The 19,185-nt window shown below is 36.1% G+C and overlaps 1 protein-coding gene across 1 annotated transcript in view; it reads left to right on the top strand.

Annotated features, from left to right (window-relative positions):
* The first annotated feature begins 1,028 nt into the window (after positions 1–1,028).
* The window catches only part of LOC118183809 (uncharacterized), a 32,398-nt gene continuing 14,241 nt past the window's right edge, over positions 1,029–19,185 (top strand). The window contains exons 1-2 of the mRNA XM_035353419.2: positions 1,029–1,177; positions 15,141–15,203. Coding sequence (XP_035209310.1) covers positions 15,146–15,203 — 58 coding nt within the window. The 5' untranslated portion in view covers positions 1,029–1,177; positions 15,141–15,145. The remainder of the gene's footprint in view (positions 1,178–15,140; positions 15,204–19,185) is intronic.

Raw genomic sequence — 19,185 nt, 5'->3', positions numbered from 1 at the left:
CACATTCTTTACTTTTTCCAAGCCTTTACATTTGATTGAAATGCCTTTTTATTTGTGCTGCCATACAATTTTTTATGTTCTTTATATTATTTCTTTAAGAATAATATATGAGATAACTTTTGTTGGCTACATGCTTTTATTTGAAAAGTGATAGGAACACAAAAATGGTATAGACAAAAAAGGTGATGAACGAGAATAGCCCCTCTAGTGCTGAAAACTTATTATGAGTATGAGGAATTAAAGGAATTCCTCCATATACTTTTATGGCATGGTATTCATGACATCTATTTAGCAAACTGGAAGATTTCGGATTCTATTTCCAGTGATGCACTGCTGATTTTCCAAGAAATATCTCATGATTCTACACGAGAAACTCATAGACTCTCAGTATTACTTATAAATAGTTATTATTTATATTTATATTGCAGTTATTATTTATAAATCTGTCCATAATTATTCGGAAACCGTTTTTTCCCTGATGTTTAAAACAAAGACACCATGTCTCATCTTAGAATTCCATATCGCGAAGGACATTCAATTTATAAGAAATTTAACGCAAAGCGGGATATTTTCTTTCACTTTTTTCGTTTGCTACCATGAAATAAAAGGAGAAATCTACAAGTATTTGACAGAAACTGTTTGTTCTGTTTTTACATATTTCAATATTAGTGTGTATTGAATTGTTTGTTATTTAAGATTAAAAAATATGAAACAAGGCTCAGGCTCTGACCTGAGTAATCTTCAGGTCAAAATCAACGCAATCGGCCTTTCTAGAAATGACAAAATTTGCAGCCAAACCAAGCAATATTTATTTAAATCTATCAATAAAAATAGTTCTTTATTTGTTGCTACATCTCTGAGTATCTTACTTAGAAAGATTTCAGTTAAGCCATAATATTCTGTAAATATTGGTATTCCGCCATGAACTCATATATTTGAAATCAAATATAAACAAAAGAGAACAGCTGTACACTATGAACGGTAAATTGAAGTTAATCATAACATTTACTTTGACGCCATCTGAAACTGAAAGCAGGAAAATACGTTTTCTCCAGATTTGTAGAGAATTATAGTTTGTTCTACTTTGTGCTCTGAAGTGCTCTCGGCTGTTTGAGTGCCTATACATCTTTATAAGCATTTTGGAATTGTCTTATTTGGAATTACAAAGCATAAACAGGTAAGTTACTTTAGTTTCTTTCTGCATCATATTGTTATTTTTCTTCATTAGCGCTAAAACATAATATGTATTTTCGAAGACCGTACTAAGACTAGTTAATCATAACTATCATACTCAATTAGATATTCTACATTAAAAGCTATGAAGTTTTTTTGTGCTCCTTTCCAGTTATTAAAAACATCCAATGGAAAACAATAGTTCCTTAGGGACAAAGCCCGGACTAAAGAACCTCTAAAACTATAAACGTTTCTTTCAGAGTTAAGGATGACTTTATATAAATTAAAAGAATAGTGCTATTAATTTTATAGAAACTAATAAAAATTTCAAAAACAATTTTATCACAAAAATTTTCTGAAATTCTAAGTTTATAAAACAGCTTCTTCTAAATTTTGAATTAAAATTATTTAATGTCTTCGAAAATTTACATTATACAAATTTTAAATACATTTTTCCAATAGTGCCATTCACAAGAATATCGAGTTATCAATTCTCTGTTTTATTAGTTTTAAGCAAGCATTTTATTAATTCAGAAGTCAAACAACAAAAATCAGAGTTATATTTTCAAATTTTCACAGGACTAGTTTCGATGGTTTTACCGAACCACCATTCTCAGCTACAAAAGTGCAGACGAAAGAGATAGGATATAATGATTAGATAAGACAAGAAAGTCTGGACAGAAAATAAGCTAGTGGCGCCATCTGTTGAAGAAACCAGAACTGAAACATAATTACTTTAAAGGCCGAAGGTAAAAATGGATTGGAATTAGGATCGTTAACTAGAACAGAAAGACTTTTTTGAATGTAGAATGCCTCTAGAAAATCCAGTTCTCCAATGGAAGTTGTTTTTTTGAATAATTTTGGCAGCATAAAAATTGAAAGTGTGATTTTCGGACCAACAATGTTGGGCAACAGAAGACTTCTGTGTTTCCTTTTTTCTAACATATGCCTCATGTTCCTTGACGCGAAATTTTAAGGCTCTTTTAGTTTGGCCAATGTGAATTAAACCACACTGGCAAGGAATCCTATGAATACCCCGAATATAATTCCGAATACATATCCGGAATGGGGTCCTTGAGTTTGGAAATCGGAATTTTATTGATGGGAGAATAAACGACACGAAAGTTAAATTTCTGCAAAATATGTGCAACTTTATAGCTAATTGATGGAAAGAAGGCAATGACAACATAATTTTTATATCTCCTAAAACAAGAGTGTGCCTTTTAGTGCGTTGAGATGAGAATTTTTTAACTGCTTGATTAATAATGTTGGGTGAAATTGATTCCTTGCCAGTGTGGCTTAATTCACATTGGCCAAACTAAGAGAGCCTTAAAATTTCGCGTCAAGGAACATGAGGCATATGCTAGAAAAAAGGAAACACAGAAGTCTTCTGTTGCCCAATATTGTTGGTCCGAAAATCCCACTTTCAATGTTTCTGCTGTCAAAATTATTCAAAAAAAATTCTTCCATTGGAGAACTGGATTTTCTAGAGGTACATTCAAAAAAATCTTTCTGTTCTAGTTAACGATCCTAATTCCAATCCATCTTTGCCTTCGGCCTTTAAAGTAATTATGTTTTAGTTCTGGTTTCCTCTACAGATGGCGCCACTAGCTTATTTTCTGTCCAGGCTTTCTTACCTTATCTAATCATTATATCCTATCTCGTTTATTTGCGCTTTTGCAGCTGAGGATGGTGGTTCGGTAAAACCATCGAAACTAGTCCTGTGAAAATTTGAAAATATAACGCTGATTTTTATTGTTTGACTTCTGAAGTAGTATTTGTTCAGCGTGTTATTGTGTCTTAAACATTTTATTGCTTAATGATCCTAAAAAGAGACGACTCAAACTGATACTTTCTTTACTTATACTTACTTCTTAAACTTATTTCATGTACATGAAGAAAAAAACCAGTGCTATAATAAATGAAGATGCTTGTTTTGTTTAGAAAATAAATTTTCTTATTCATTAATCTCTATATTTTCCCCAATTATAATACAACTTCCATTTTTGTTTGCTAATTGTTATACAGCACAAAAGATTATGAATTAAAACACATAAAGAAATTTCTCCAAACCTATCGGTTTTTAGATAATAATGTTTGAAATGTTAAAATGCTATTGACTAAGATTTTGAAATTTACAATAAAATATTTTCATAATTAAAAAGATTTAATAGATTATGATCTATCTGGCTTAACAAAAGTTTTCAGCCAAAAGATGTTCTTAATAAAGTTAGGGGGAAAAGCAATACTTTTAGTATGGATAGTAATCACTACCCAAATCTATGATTTTTCTGCCAACATTTTGGTAGTTTTTCAAAGCCTTTAGGCCCAGAAACTTGGAGGCCGCAAATCCAAAATTAGATCAACCTTATTTCGGAGGTTCTGTGCGGAATGGAAGATAGCACCAGCAAGATGGAACTGCAAGTGTGAAAAAAATGTGGAAGTCCGAATTAGCGATATCGGGGCTTTAACCCTCCGAGCGTAACGGGTTTAGCCCTGAAATTTCAAAGTTCCTCAAAATTTCATGAATAAGTGATATTTTCTTGATTTAAATTAAAAAAATGACTCTCTCATTTTGCACCCTGATTCCTTTTCTCCCAATATACATCCAAACTGAAATCAGATACATTAAACGCTAGCAGAAATTTTCATGTACGAGGGTAAGTTGAAAAATAAGTTTCCCCTGTCGACTGTGGTCAGAGTTGTGTATGAAAGTCAAAAAATAGAATGAGGCATTAAAGATATGACATACCTTTATTTTTCCACGTAGGTACCAAGTACATTGAGACATTTGTCATATCGCTTGATAAGCTTCAAAAAGCCCTCCAGGAAAAAATCAGGGCTTTGCATATGGAAGAAGCGTTGAACGGCTTGTTTCACTTCAGTATTGCTTCCAAAGCGCCTTCCCCCGAGATTTTTCTTCAAAGCCGGAAACAGATGGAAGTTGCTAGGTGCGAGATCAGGACTGTATGGCGGATGGTGTAGGCGCTCCCAACCGAGAGTTGCAATATGGTTTTGCGTTGCCGTCGCCGAATGTGGTCTGGCATTGTCATCCAACAGCAGAACGCCAGATGTGAGAAGGCCAGGCCGCTTTTTCAACGCTTCTTCCATATGCAAAGCATTCCATATGGAAACCGTTCAACGCTTCTTCCAAAGCAAAGCGTGAATTTTTCTTGGAGGACTTTTTGAAGCTTATCAAGCGATATGACAAATGTCTCAACGTACTCGTACGAGAATAATAAAATAAAGGTATGTCATATCTTTAATGTCTCATTCTATTTTTTGACTTTCATACACAACTCTGACCACAGTCGACAGGGGAAACTTATTTTTCAACTTACCTACGTATAATGAATATAGAAGGCAACCTTCTGTACAGAATTATATGGTGGGTGTGGCAAAAGATCCCATTTGAGTCCGTACAGAGTCCAGATGATGAATGCAGACACATGTGGTCTTGTATTATCTTGATGGAACGTTACCTTTTTGCTCCGGAACTCAGTTCGACGTTGTCGCTTGACAGCAACGTCAACATGGACTAGCATCTCGTTGTACACCTTACTGTCGAGGGTTTTACCTTTTTCCAGATATTCTTTATGGATATTAACACGGCAATGCCACCTGATGCAAAGCATGATCTTTTTGTTAGTCAAATTGAGCTTTGCGACGATGACGATGAGATCACAGGGTTCAGACTAAGCTTGTGTTGTTGAAGTAAATTCATTTTTCCTCACAAGTAATGATCCAGTCCATAATTTTGCCTTGTGTTGATATTCGAGCAGAATAGTGCAAGCCTGAACTCGTCTGTCCTTATCTGTTATCCCAGCGATTGAACTTGTACGTCAAGTTTCTGCGATGCATAGTATGACTAATGGACATGGTACTAACATCTAACTCCTTAGCAAGCTCTCGAGTGGTTGCATACTGATCTTCTTCCACAATTTCTCGCAGGCGGACCTCATCAACATCAGTAGGCTGGCCAGAGGGCTCTGCTACTTGAACGTCAGAATCCTTGTTTTTGAATTTTCGGTGCCAAACCTTCACAGTGTCATATTAGTACCTAAAGCTATACACATGATTTGGTGACATCTTGTAGTGTGACTTCTTGCAACAGAATTGGAAGTGAAGATAGTTCTAATGTGGTAGCGTGATCGTTCCATTTCAGGCACCCTGTACTTAATGATAACGATATTTTTTACAAATTTCACAACACATTGTTCTAAAGCAAGTCTCTTTTTTTAAAATGTCAAAAACTGTTTGACAAAATATGATTAAACACGCCAACTTTAACTGTTTGCGCAGACGGTATTTGCAGTTGTGGAAAACTTTCGTTAAAACCGGATATATACTGCATCTTCTTTCTTTACTGCAAGTAGTTCACTTTATGATACAAAAAAGTAATTATTTAAGAAAGAATTTTAAAGAACTGTTTATATATTTTGAAATAACTACAACGGACGTAAGAATTTGGGGTTTATTCAAGCTGATTTCTTATAAGAATAGCTTAGCAAAATATATAATTAGATACCCAAATTCATTTTCTGGACTTATTTCTCCAATATGAAACAAATAGAAATTACAGGAACATAGTTTAAACCATTAAAAATTCATTCTGGAAGTTTATATCCTCAATTTGGATGCGAGCTATTAAAAGCTATGTTAATTAATACATGTTTTATTACTAAACAATGGATTTTTTATGTGGTTGTTATTTGTAGATCGTAGTCAAAGAAAAGAAGTTAATAAACTATTTCGTTGATCAAATATTGTTTTTGATTGAAAATTTTACGAAAAACTATTAAATTTTTAGTAGAAAGGCAAGTTAACCTTTTTAAAAAAGTTGATATGTACTTAATTTAAGTACGATTATATCCGAATTTTAAATAAATTAAACTGAAAGTAAATAAAAGATTGTGTTTTATGTCTAATGCATGGTTTATTAATAAATATTTAGAAAAAAATTGATTTTAAATATATTGTTACGAATTTGGTATTTAAAAAGCTAATATTAGTTCAATTATAAATTAATTGGTTTTATTTCTCGCGCAGTGCAGCGCGTGACGAATATTAAAAGAAAGCTAAGCCGGAAAATTGAAAATACAAGAGCGCGTGCATTAAATAAATAAATATCTCTGTTTGATTTCGAGAAAGTACTGGAAAATTCTAGCGCGTGATTTTAAAATCTTATAAAAGGAGGAAAACATCTCAGTTTGTAGTAGTTGCTTAGTTTGTTGTTGTTTAGAAAACTGCTCTTGTTGATTGTAGCGAATTCGCGGATTAGCGTTCTTTAGCTGTTTTGAATTACGTTCTATTGGACATTTGAGTGGTTAAAAGATAACTACTGTGAGATATTGTAATACTGCATGATAATTTGAGAAAATTTAAGCATTTTTGTTGTGATAATAATAAATTTTTGTTCATTTTTCATCGGACTTGTGCATTCATTTCATAACGAACCCGTACGCACGCAACAATTTTTGGTGTCAGAAGTGGGATTTGAATGCCAATAACAAGAGCGATGGAAGAGCAATTAAGGCAGTTAATATCAGCCTTTGCCTCATTTAAAGAAGAAATGAAATTGGGCCAGGAATCCGTTAAGGACGAAATGAAAGCCGTTCAAGCTGGTCAAGAGAAGATTGAAGCATGTCAAGAAGAAATGAAAAGAGAAATTACCTGCATAATAGAAAATAAATTTGAAGCTATGGAAGGCAGAATTGACACAGTTGAAAATAAAGTTGGACAAATTGAAGAAAAAGTTTCTTTCGTAAAAGATCAAATTGAAGAAAGAGTTTCTTCGGTGAAAGAAGAAATAGAAAAAAAAGTTTCTTCTGTAAAAGAACATATAGAAGGGAGAGTTTCGGCTGTGGAGGAACGAATTGAAGGAAGAGTTTGTGCCGTCCAACACTAAGTCGAACAACAAATTGATGAGAGAGTTTCTGCAGTTGCCAAAGAAATGGAAACTTTAAAGAAATTCGTAGCGACGGCAGGAAGCAAGAATGATGATTTTAAATTCTTACCGATGCCTGCTCGTCCATTTCTGAAGCTATCCACATATGATGGGAAGACATCCTGGCAAGTGTACAAGACCCAGTTTTCTATCGTTGCGGATGCGAATGGATGGGATTCCCAAGCTAAGGCCTGTCATCTCGCTGCTTCTTTAAGAGCCGACGCAGCGGATATCCTTCAGACTCTTCCCGAAAACAAAAGGTTAGATTTCGAAGCTCTGTCCGGCGCCTTAGAGCTGCGCTTTGGCTAGAAATGTTTAAAAGACTACAGCAGGCTTCAATTAAAATCCCGTCAACAGAAGCCCACTGAATCACTTCAGGAGCTCGCCACGGATGTTGAAAGGCTGTCACATCACGCCTTTTCGGAGTGCCCGACAGAAACAAGGGAAATCCTGTCCCTGCAATATTTCATCGATGGCATCCGGGATACTGAAATACAAAAAGCTCTACGAATGGCGGATGTAAAAGATTTAAAAAGCGCTCTAGTGTACGCCATGAAATTCGAGGCAGCCCAGCAAGCTACTCGTCGAGACCGCCACCCAGTCAGAGCTGCTCAAGTCCAGGAGCCAGGGGATCAAGTCACCGCTCGTCTAGACGATTTAACTAGACAACTGAACGCCTTGAGACGGAATATTGGTGAGAAGAAACCGACCGTTAAGTGCTGGAACTGCGGTGCTGAAGGACACATACGACGAAACTGCAGAATACCCCAGGGTACGGATGTTAAGACCGCTTCTAACAAGCAGCAGGGAAACTAATTAGTGGCCATCTCGCGGGGCGGAGGTTGCCAGATAATGAAAAGCCCCAGTTTAAAGCGCTTCAGATTTCTGCAGTGAGAGGCGGCAGTAATGGACTTTTCATAATAGGATATATTAACGGAGTCCCCTGCAATATGACGATAGACACAGGAGCCAACGTTACCATCATCCGAAAAGATTTGGCTCAACAACTGGAAAGCAAACTTATCTGGACGCCGCCCTGCGTTACCCTCCAGACTGTGTCCGGTGAGAAGATCGACATCAATGGGAAAGTAAATGTTAACATCACGTTTGGAAGTGCCGCTTACCATCACACGGCATATGTAGCAGAGATCACTGATTCTTGCATACTCGGATTGGACTTTCTAAGGAAATACAATTTTTCCTTGGACTTTAAAAATAACGAATTGCATTCTGCGTCTGAGGACATAACGTTATTTGGAATTAATAATGAAGAAGTTAAATCTGTCCACAGAATCATAGCACAAGACAATATCACAATACCGGCAAGAACATAAATTTTACTCCCTGGATCTATAGCCGAAAACAGAGATTTCCGCTACGGCATCATAGAATATCCCAATAACTGTAATAGCCCGAAAGGAGTACTAGTAGCCTCAACACTCGTCGACCTATCGAGAATGGTTATCCCGGTGAGAGTTGCCAATGTAACTAAGAAGGCGAGAGTTATTAAGAAAGGCGACCGACGTGGTTGCAGCATGTACTCCAGTAACCAGCGTTGAAAGAAAGAGCAATATCCAAGAATCCGTGTCCTCATCAGACAGCATTACATCGGAGTTATTGCAGAAGGCGCAACTGAACGATGAAGAGAAGAATGCTGCCGATCGCGTCATCAAAGATCTTCAAGTTGTTTTCTCCCGCTCGTCTTCTGACGTGGGTCGAACTAGTTTGACACAACATAGAATAGATACCGGCGATCATCCCCCGATCAAGCAACATCCAAGACGTCTACCGTTTGCTAAACAGGAAGAGGTGCGAACACTGTTAAAAGATATGGAAGAAGGCGATGTCATCGAGCCTTCAGCGAGTCCATGGGCATCTCCCATCGTTCTCGTCAGAAAGAAAGACGGCTCAACAAGATTTTGCGTTGACTATCGCCGGTTGAATGAGGTTACGAAGAAAGACAGTTACCCTCTTCCTAGAATTGACGACATTCTAGACACTCTTTCTGGAAGCAAGTGGTTCTCAACACTTGATTTAAAGAGTGGGTATTGGCAGGTAGAAATACAGCCTGAAGACCGAGAAAAGACGGCATTTACTACGGGACAAGGGCTTTGGCAATTCAAGGTGATGCCGTTTGGACTGTGTAATGCGCCGGCAACATTCGAACGTCTTATGGAGACTGTTTTGAAAGGTCTTTCCTACGAAGCCTGCCTGATATACCTGGACGACATCATCATCGTCGGAAAGAGTTTTGAAGAACATTTAGAAAATCTTAGGAAGGTGCTTCAGAAACTGAAAGAAGCCAATCTGAAGCTGAGTCCCGCTAAATGCAAATTGTCCCGAAAGGAAGTGACTTACCTGGGACATGTCATCTCTGCAGAAGGTGTGCGCACGGATCCTGAAAAGGTATCAGCCGTTAAATTCTGGAAACGTCCCGAAAATGTCCATCAGCTGAGAAGCTTCCTAGGGCTTTGCACCTACTATAGGAAATTCGTGAAGGACTTTTCTTCCATCGCAAGACCCCTACACAAGCTGACAGAGAGCAACCAAAAGTTCTTGTGGACAAAAGAATGCGAGGATGCATTTAACAACTTAAAGGAGGCTTTAACATCTGCTCCAATCCTGACGTATCCTCAGTTTGACCGACCATTTATTCTCGACACCGACGCGAGTAATGAAAGTGTTGGTGCTGTTTTGTCCCAAGAAATAGACGGCCCAGAACGTGTAGTGGCGTACTGGAGCAAGTGCCTGTCTAAACCGGAGAGGAATTATTGTGTCACCAGGAAAGAGTTGCTCGCCATAGTCAAAACCGTAGAACAGTTCCATCACTATCTATATGGCAGAAAATTCCTGCTCCGCACCGATCATGCATCATTGACCTGGCTTTTAAATTTCAAGAATCCTGAGGGTCAAATAGCCAGGTGGATACAGAGACTCCAAGAATATGACATCACTATCCGTCATCATAAGGGAACATCACACGGAAACGCCGACGCCCTGTCTAGAAGACCTTGCCAAGAAAGCTGCCGATATTGTTCCAGGGTGGAAGCGAAATACGAGCTGCTGACTCCGGTCGCAAGACAAATTACAACATCAACATCGGCTGATCGAGAACCGTGACATTAAACCGATAATGGATTTAATAGAGTCATCAATCAGAAAACCTACCTGGCAGGACATTTCTATCTGTAGTCCTACAACCAAACAGTATTGGGCACTCTGGGATTCACTTCACATTCGAAACGGCGTCTTATACCGGAAATTTGAATCGGATGATGGGAAGACGTTCCGATGGCAGCTGATACTTCCAAGATCCCGCATTCCTGATGTCCTTAAAGAACTACATAACAGCCCTACGGGAGGTCACTTTGGAATAATGAAGACCTTACAGAGAGTTCGTGAGCGCTTTTACTGGAATAATGCAAAGGATGACGTGCAAAAGTGGTGCCGATCCTGCGATGCCTGTGCAGGTCGGAAAGGACCGAAGAGACGCAGCCGAGGCAAGCTGCAACGTTACAACGTAGGGGCGCCTTTTGAACGTATCGCCTTTGACATCCTGGGACCTCTGCCACGAACTGCTGATGGCAACAAATACATACTCGTTGTCATTGGTTACTTCACCAAGTGGCCTGAAGCTTATCCTATTCCTGATCAAGAGGCTGTCATAGTAACTGAGGTAATGATACAGCACTGGATTTCCAGGTTCGGAGTGCCTCTTCAGTTACATTCCGATCAGGGAAGGAATTTTGCCTCGGCAGTAATCAAAGAACTATGCAAACTACTCGGCATTGACAAAACTCAAACGACGCCATTGCATCCCCAGTCGGACGGCATGGTAGAGAGGTTCAATCGAACCATCCTTAATAAACTCTCATTAGTGGTTTCCAGAAACCAACAGGACTGGGACAAGAAATTACCACTCTTTTTACTGGCTTACCGCAGTGCTGTCCACGAGACTACCGGCTATTCTCCATCACAGATGCTCTTCGGTCGTGACCTTCGTCTGCCTTGTGATCTATTGTTTGGCCGCCCTCCAGATACTCCTTCATCGTCTGAGGAATATATTCAAGATCTCCAGGCCCGGTTTGAAGTGATGCACAACTTTGCACGAGAGCGAGTCAACTTGGCGACGGAGAAGATGAAGACCCGCTACGACACAAGAGCTACTGAACATCAGTTCCACGAAGGAGACAAGGTGTGGTTGTGGAATCCGACTCGACGGAAAGGACTTTGTCCGAAATTACAGTCACCTTGGGATGGCCCGTATACAGTCCTAAAAAGACTGAATGACGTCGTGGTTCGGATTCGTAAGTCTTCGAACTCTAAACCTAAAGTCGTTCATTACGACAGGTTAGCTCATTACTATGGCCATAGTACGTAATGTAAATAATTGTAAATAGTATCAGACCATGGTCCTTTTTGTTTATAAATGCGTATTTGATTTGATTTGTATTTAGTATTTGATTTGCATTTAGTATTTGATTTGTATTTAGTATTTGTTTTGTATTTAGTATTTGATAGCATTTGATTTGTTTAAGTTAGTTATTGCATTTATTGTTTATATTGTTTGATATTGTAATGTAATGTTTATGCCACAGTTGTAAGTTTAGCTGCCTGTCCAGGGATTGTACTGCCCGGGACGTGCAGTCCTTGGGAGGGGGGCAGTGTTACGAATTTGGTATTTAAAAAGCTAATGTTAGTTCAATTATATATTAAATGGTTTTATTTCTCGCGCAGTGCAGCGCGTGACGAATATTAAAAGAAAGCTAAGCCGGAAAATTGAAAATACAAGAGCGCGTGCATTAAATAAATAAATATCTCTTTTTGATTTCGAGAAAGTACTGGAAAATTCTAGCGCGTGATTTTAAAATCTTATAAAAGGAGGAAAACATCTCAGTTTGTAGTAGTTGCTTAGTTTGTTATTGTTTAGAAAACTGCTCTTGTTGATTGTAGCGAATTCGCGGATTAGCGTTCTTTAGCTGTTTTGAATTACGTTCTATTGGACATTTGAGTAGTTAAAAGATAACTACTGTGAGATATTGTAATACTGCATGATAATTTGAGAAAATTTAAGCATTTTTGTTGTGATAATAATAAATTTTTGTTCATTTTTCATCGGACTTGTGCATTCATTTCATAACGAACCCGTACGCACGCAACAATATCAAATTTTAACATATTTGTGACTAATTGTCACCAAAAATATTTAAAATACTGTAGCAAATAAGTAGAATTTATTTCTCCAAATTAAATCAAAAAGTCATGAAAATTCCCCCTTTTCAATAACGCAAAAGTATTTCCTCCTGTTTTATCGAACCGAAATGTATATTCTTGATTTGAAGACTACTTAGTGACTAGAATGGGAATTTTTTCAAATTATTTAAGTCCTAAAGTTTTTGAACTTTTGTCATTTGTCTTGTTTACTGAAAGTTACATATTGCTGTAGAATATTATTTGCAATATAGAATTAGTTTCTACAAATTGCTATCAAAGCTAAACGTTCTAATTATTTAAATATTGTAGAACTCTAAATATCCTGATTAAATGGGATCCGAACTGAAAACTGCATTTTTTTTTTTTTAAATTCAAATACTCATTTATGGAAATGTAAGTTAGAGAACTTGGTACCTTCTTATTATCCACAACCCCGCACAAAAGCAGCAAAAATGTACTGATGAGGCAAAGCACCATGTCATTAAAAAGTATTTATGGGTATAACGTGGTATGCGAGGAGCACCCGAGTATATGCGGATTTGCATTTTTAAAATGCAACGATCATTTTTCTTGATTAATATTTCTTTTTTTTGCATTGAATGCATTTATTTTCATTGTTACGAATCATAATGGAACTGTGAAGTTCGTCCTTTTTTACTTTCATTACGTTGAAATGTTTCGTTGGAAAGAACGTAAAAATTTTACCTCTTCTTGGGTAATCGTGATCGTAGTTAGGGAGCAATGCTGAGGATGTACGCGATGCCGAGTTTGTGCAAATCACCAATTTTTTTTGCAAACACAGATTGCTGTGTATATGAGGATAACAACAAATCAAAAAAATTACAAAAGGATCTCTCTCTCTCTCTCTCTCTCTCTCAAAAAAAAAAAAAAAAAAAAAAAAAAAAAAAAAAATCTGAAATGTTTCAGATTTTAAATTAGGTCCAAAGGGGCGTTTTTTAACATTTTGTGTGTTACCTTTCTTTATTAAATATCATGTTCTTCGCACTTAAACCATAAGATCCAGTGCAACAGCAATATCGCAAAATAGTTTTAAAACGAGCATATCTTTAGAATTTCCGATACAGAGACTCACGCGCTGGAGATATAAATGTTTTTTCTGCACAACGTTGCCATTGCTCGCTTTTAAATAGTTGAGTTTGTTACTCAAAAATTCGTTAAAGTTTTACAAAATATGAAATCGATAATAAAACAAATTCTAAATTTCAAATTTGGGATTCCAGATGCCCATATTCGTAGTAGGATTACGTCATTCAAAATTCGATTGTTCTATGTACCGTTGTTTTATCACAATACGAGAAATATACATACATTTATGCAGATTTTTCATTATTTAATTTCTTCAAATATAATGCAGGACTCTAACATTTTGTGGCAACAGTTTGAAAAGTGAACCGACATTTATGAGTCCGACGCAAAATGCCAAAACGAAAGCAATAGTCCTTCGGGACTCAAGTCCCTTTGGACTAAAAAAAAAAGAAAAAAGATAAGGCAAGTGTTTTACTTCCTAGAAATATAGACGACATTGAATGCATCGTTAAAATCAAATCAACTGAATGCATCGTAGATTTAAAGATACCCAACAAAGGTTTCTTTTCAAAGTCGTCAACGAGTTCGACAATGCTCTCTAAAGTCGCCAATCAACGAGCACGCGACTTTTTGGTGGAGATGCAGATAATCAGAAAGCATAGAGAATGTTGTTTTATTTTTCGTTTATAGTGATTTATTTTAACAAAAAATTTAAAATTTAAAAATAAAGTATTTTTCATTGTCCTAAACTCACAATACATTCTTATTTCAACTAAAATAAAAATATGAAATTGGCTTCACATTATTAAATTATTCATTCATTAAATATGAAATTAAATATCTGAACTGAAAACATAATTTCGAATTTTACTTGCTAAAATTAATCAAAAATTGTTTCATGGAATAAAACATTTAAATTATTTCCCTTCAATTATAATTATTTTGTTATTCATGTAATAATATAATAAACAAATGAAATCAGCAATATAATATATATTGTTAAAATCTTGCAGAGAATAAATTTAAGATTTCAGTGAAAAGAATGAGAAATCTTCACCCGTTTTGCTGCGGAAATACTATTTTTTAACAGCCAAATTCAGATATAACAAGTCATTGCTTTTCTATTATTGTTCATGGATTGCATATTTGCTGAACGTCATAGACCAATATGCATATTGCAGGTCAATATGACGTACTTATGCATCTAAATTAGTTTAAAATCGTTCTAAAAAAACCGCTACCTATGCATTATTACCTTTTTACATTATATCATTTATTTAAAAAATCCCAAAAATGAATGTAACTAAATTAACAAACAAACAAACAAAGAAAAGTTTAAGAAAGAAGGACAAGCATGAAGGTAATTATAAAACTAGACAATTGAAGATTTTATGTAATTAATATTATATGTAATTTAGTACGCAGCAGAATTAAGCTTGCTGAGAGTAAATAAATCCTTATTAATTGTACATCCTCTTATGTGTTACGTACTTAGCATCAAACTCAGCTGTTGTTTCAAGCAGCTTGAAGCAACAGCTGTGTGTGATGTCATCTGAGTGTTTCAACATCAAACAATGTTCTAAAATAAAATATATTATTTTAAAATACGATACTCTTTCTTTGTTGTGCATTGAAAAGAAAATTTGAAAATCAAGTCTAAAAGTTTTATTTTATATCGGAATATCAGTAATTAGTAAACCTAATTCTTATTTTGTACACTGCTTTCTTTATGCTGCTCATTTTATTTTTATTTTTATAGTGAATATGAAAGTCTGGATTCTGTTTTCCTTTTTAGCTCTAGCATTAGCAAAAGAAGATAAAGGTAAGCAAGTTTGTTTTGCTATATTAAGCTATACAATACCAATTAAAATATAAATAGAAGTATTTTACGCGAAACAGAAAATTAATGTCAAGAAACACAGTTTAACTGAATTGATACAACGATTTCTCTTTGTTCATGAAATGCTAAACTGACTATTATTAAAGTATTATTATTAAAGTATTATTATTATGCTAAACCGACTATTATCAAAGTATATTATTAAGCTTAATATGGCATGAAGTTATTAAAATTGTAATTTTAAACATAGGCATAGCTAAACGAGCCTCAGATTTAATTTCCTTTGGATTTGATTATAATATAATTTGTCAAAGCATATGAGAACTTTCTGCTTACGTGCATCTCAATTTTGATTGGCACTACTCCCAGCGGGATATAATCAGAGGCCATAGAGCATTTTCTTCAACTACTACGACCTCTTGTGAGGATTTTCGGATCGACAGATTTTTAATCTCCTATATTCTTCAAAGACATTATAACCATAATTTACCATTATAAATTGATACTTAGTTTCCGTAAAGATTTCTTAGTGTCTGCTAAATTAATATATATATATATATATATTCATAACAATATAGATAAGATAATAATTTGGTATATTTGTTGTGAAAAAAAGGAAGACTTCAAGCGTCTTAAAGTTTTGCATTTACTTAAATACACAATGGGTGTAAAATGCTTTAGGAATAGTTTTTCTAACAAATGCAGGCAAATATGCCAAACGATAATTGACTTCACTTATTAACACGGCATCTCAACTTGCTTTTCCTAAAATGTCATCTGCTTATGCACGGAATTTTCTATGAAGGTAATCGTTTGCTCTGATCCAGTCAACATCTTCTGCCACGTATTCGAAATCAAAGCAATGAATAGGAATAAATATTTTGCTGAAATCGGAAATTAATCTTGAATTTGTTTAAACAGTTTGAGACTAAATGGGGAGCTTTGTGCTTTGCTTATAATTCTGAGACAAAACAGCAATGATTTGTTTATACTGGAAGAGGTTCATCACGACTACAGAAACTTCGGTCTTAGAGACCCTCGAGTAAAAGCCATATTAATGACTTTTTTGATTAAGAAAAGGTAATTCACAGATAATATGTCCTTGGGTTTTATAAATGTAATGTTGATATTTCATAAAGACCTAAGAGACGAAATTCTAAAGATAATTCAGCGAGTTAGACTTGAAAAGGCTCAATCGAGTAATTGGTTTCGGCTGCCCAACAGTGTCTCGTCACACAGTTTTATTCTTGTTAAGCAGTTTATAGAAGAGATAAATATCACAGTGCTCACCCTCCTTGTCCTCACCAGAAATTAGACCCAGCAGATTACTTTCTTTTTCTCTCCACGCAGATCATTATTTTAATAGTATTGAAGAAATTCAGAAAACTGAAACGAAATAAAATAGTATTAATCAAATAACCAAATAAAAAATGAGATATATAGTAAGTTAAAATTAAAATTTTATATTTCACGTTTATATCTCTTGCCTCTTCAGAAACTTAACTATTAGCAATTTGTTATCGTCCATGAGTCTTAAGATGTCAAGCTTTTTTATTATATATATTTTATGGCAAGCTCTTGCAATAAAATAAACTTGAAAAAAATTTACTGAGAGTAAATCATTAGAAAGGTTTCAAACCGAATTCATCGATATAAGCGGTTTTAATTTGCTTACACGGTTAATCGTCCATTTTTCCAGTACGTACATCAGCATTATCTTGTAGGATACAAAATACTGTTGCGAACTACAGCCTCACGCCTGTCACTTTAAATAATCACTCCAGATGAGCAGGAAAAAATTGGCAATTTATTATTATAAATAATAATGACGCCCATCAAAATAAATAGCTGTAAATAGCTCAAGGAGAATGTAGATATTAAGTGAAAGTACGGAAAATATCGGAAATTTTCAAACATTGAGTAAATTGAAATTGTAAATCGCAGTTCAGCTAACTATTTTTGAAACGCAGAGTTTCCGAGCTGATTAGCAATTGATTCATCCTTGCTCGCCAAACAGTTTATGATGTTACATGGGCTGTTGCAAGGGCTTCTGTACTGACTACCAATAAGTATATGGACACCTGTGATAGAAAAGAAAAACTAACTTTATTCAAAATCAATAGTTAGTAGAGCCTCTACGAGAGGTAATTACAGCGTGGGCCCTCCGGGGCATGCTTTTCACAAGTCTTTGTATGACAGCTGGTAGTATTTTCTTCCAATCGGCTTGGAGAAGACATAGAAGTTCCTTTCCCGATTTTGCACGGGTAGTGCACCCCTGAATTCGGCGATGCGACTCGTCCCAGAGGTTCTCGATAGGGTTGAGGTCTGGACTCTGAGCAGGCCAGTCCATTCGATGAACTCCATTGGCACCTTACCAAGCCTTGGTTAACGTCAAAACATGACAACTAACATTGTCGTCCTGAAAGTAACAGGGTCCAACCCGTAAAACTGCCACAACGTAGGAAGCACATTGTCATCCAAAATAGTGCAGTAGGCATCGGAGTTGAGCTTACCATGAATGGGCACCAAGGGTCCCAGCCCATACCAGGAGAAACACCCCCAGACCATAATTCCACTTCCGCCGAACTTGACTGTTGGCACAATGCATTCTGGCAGGAGACGTTCTCCAGGTAGACTCCAGATCCAGAACCCCTGCCATCCGAACGGTAAAGGGTGAACCTTGATTCGTCACTCCAAAGAACCCGTTTCCACTGATCTACGGTCCAATTTCGATGTGCTTTTCACCACATTAACCGAGCAGCGCGGTTGGACTTTTGATCAAAGGCTTATGGGCAGCAGCACGACTATGAAAACCAAGCAGATGTGCTTCCTTATGGATGGTATTCATTGAAACAATACTCCCGGATGCCTGTTGAAACTCCTCGCGGATGAGGGCCATCGGTTGGGTGCGGTTCTTCCGAATTTCTCTGGACAGCGCTCGTCGATCTCTATCCCCCAGTTTCGTTGTTCTGCCGACTCGGGGCACATTCCGACAATCACCGCTCACCTTCCACTTCTTAATCACATAGGCCACTGTCGATTTTGGGTACTTAAAATCGCTAGATATGTCCCTTAAGGATCGGCCACATTGTGATACCCGATAATTATACCTTTCTCGAAATCAGAGAGCTCCGAACTGCGAGGCATCTTGCATGCGACTAAAGGCGATGCTGTTTCCTACACGATATATACCGGCGGAGTCCGTGACGTACCTTATGACCGCAGATATCGTCATTTGCAAAGATGTCCAAATGCTTATTGGTAGTCATTGTGGAAGCTGAGGAAAAAAAAATCTTCGCAAGGCTTTGAAAATCTGTTTTCAAGAAACTTAAAGTCGCCAAACAAAACCATAAAGTCGCCAAGTTGGTTCGAAATCGTAAAATATAGCCAATTTGAAAACAAAAATTATTGCCGGATCAGGAGCCAATATCGCATATTTAATCTGAGCTATTTTTACGTCTTAAACGTTGTTGGACTCAGAATTGAAAGACATATAATTCTAGTCAGACGTAAACATTCATGTCCAAAATGTGTTGACACAAATTCAGCTACAAACAAAATAATTCCTAAAACTATTATCATAAAATCAGCAAATAAAAAAAAATAGCTAAATAAAATAATATAAAAATGTTACTATAATACAGATACACCCCCCTAACCACACACACACACACACACACACACACACACACAAAAAAAAAAAAAAAAAAAAAAAAAAAAAAAAAAAAAAAACAGTCAAATGAATTTAAATATTTACAGAAATTAAAGGCAATACAAGTCTACTATAGCCTAGTAACTGCATCCAAACTATCTTATATTACAAAGACAAACAAATAAAAAAAAAGTTTACGAATGAAATGAATGACAAATTTACGTGAAAAAATTATTTTACATTTTATGCATTATTTTATATGGTTTTAGGAAAACGCCCACAGGAGAAAAACCCACAGGAATAATGCTCACA

The sequence above is a fragment of the Stegodyphus dumicola genome, chromosome 12 (genome assembly GCF_044657685.1).
Source record: "Stegodyphus dumicola isolate Sdum_Otavi_A_Nest chromosome 12, ASM4465768v1".
Classification (NCBI taxonomy): Eukaryota; Metazoa; Arthropoda; class Arachnida; order Araneae; family Eresidae; genus Stegodyphus; species Stegodyphus dumicola.
The sequence above is the reverse complement of the archived record's forward strand: the minus strand, read 5'-3'. Positions and strand labels throughout refer to the sequence as shown.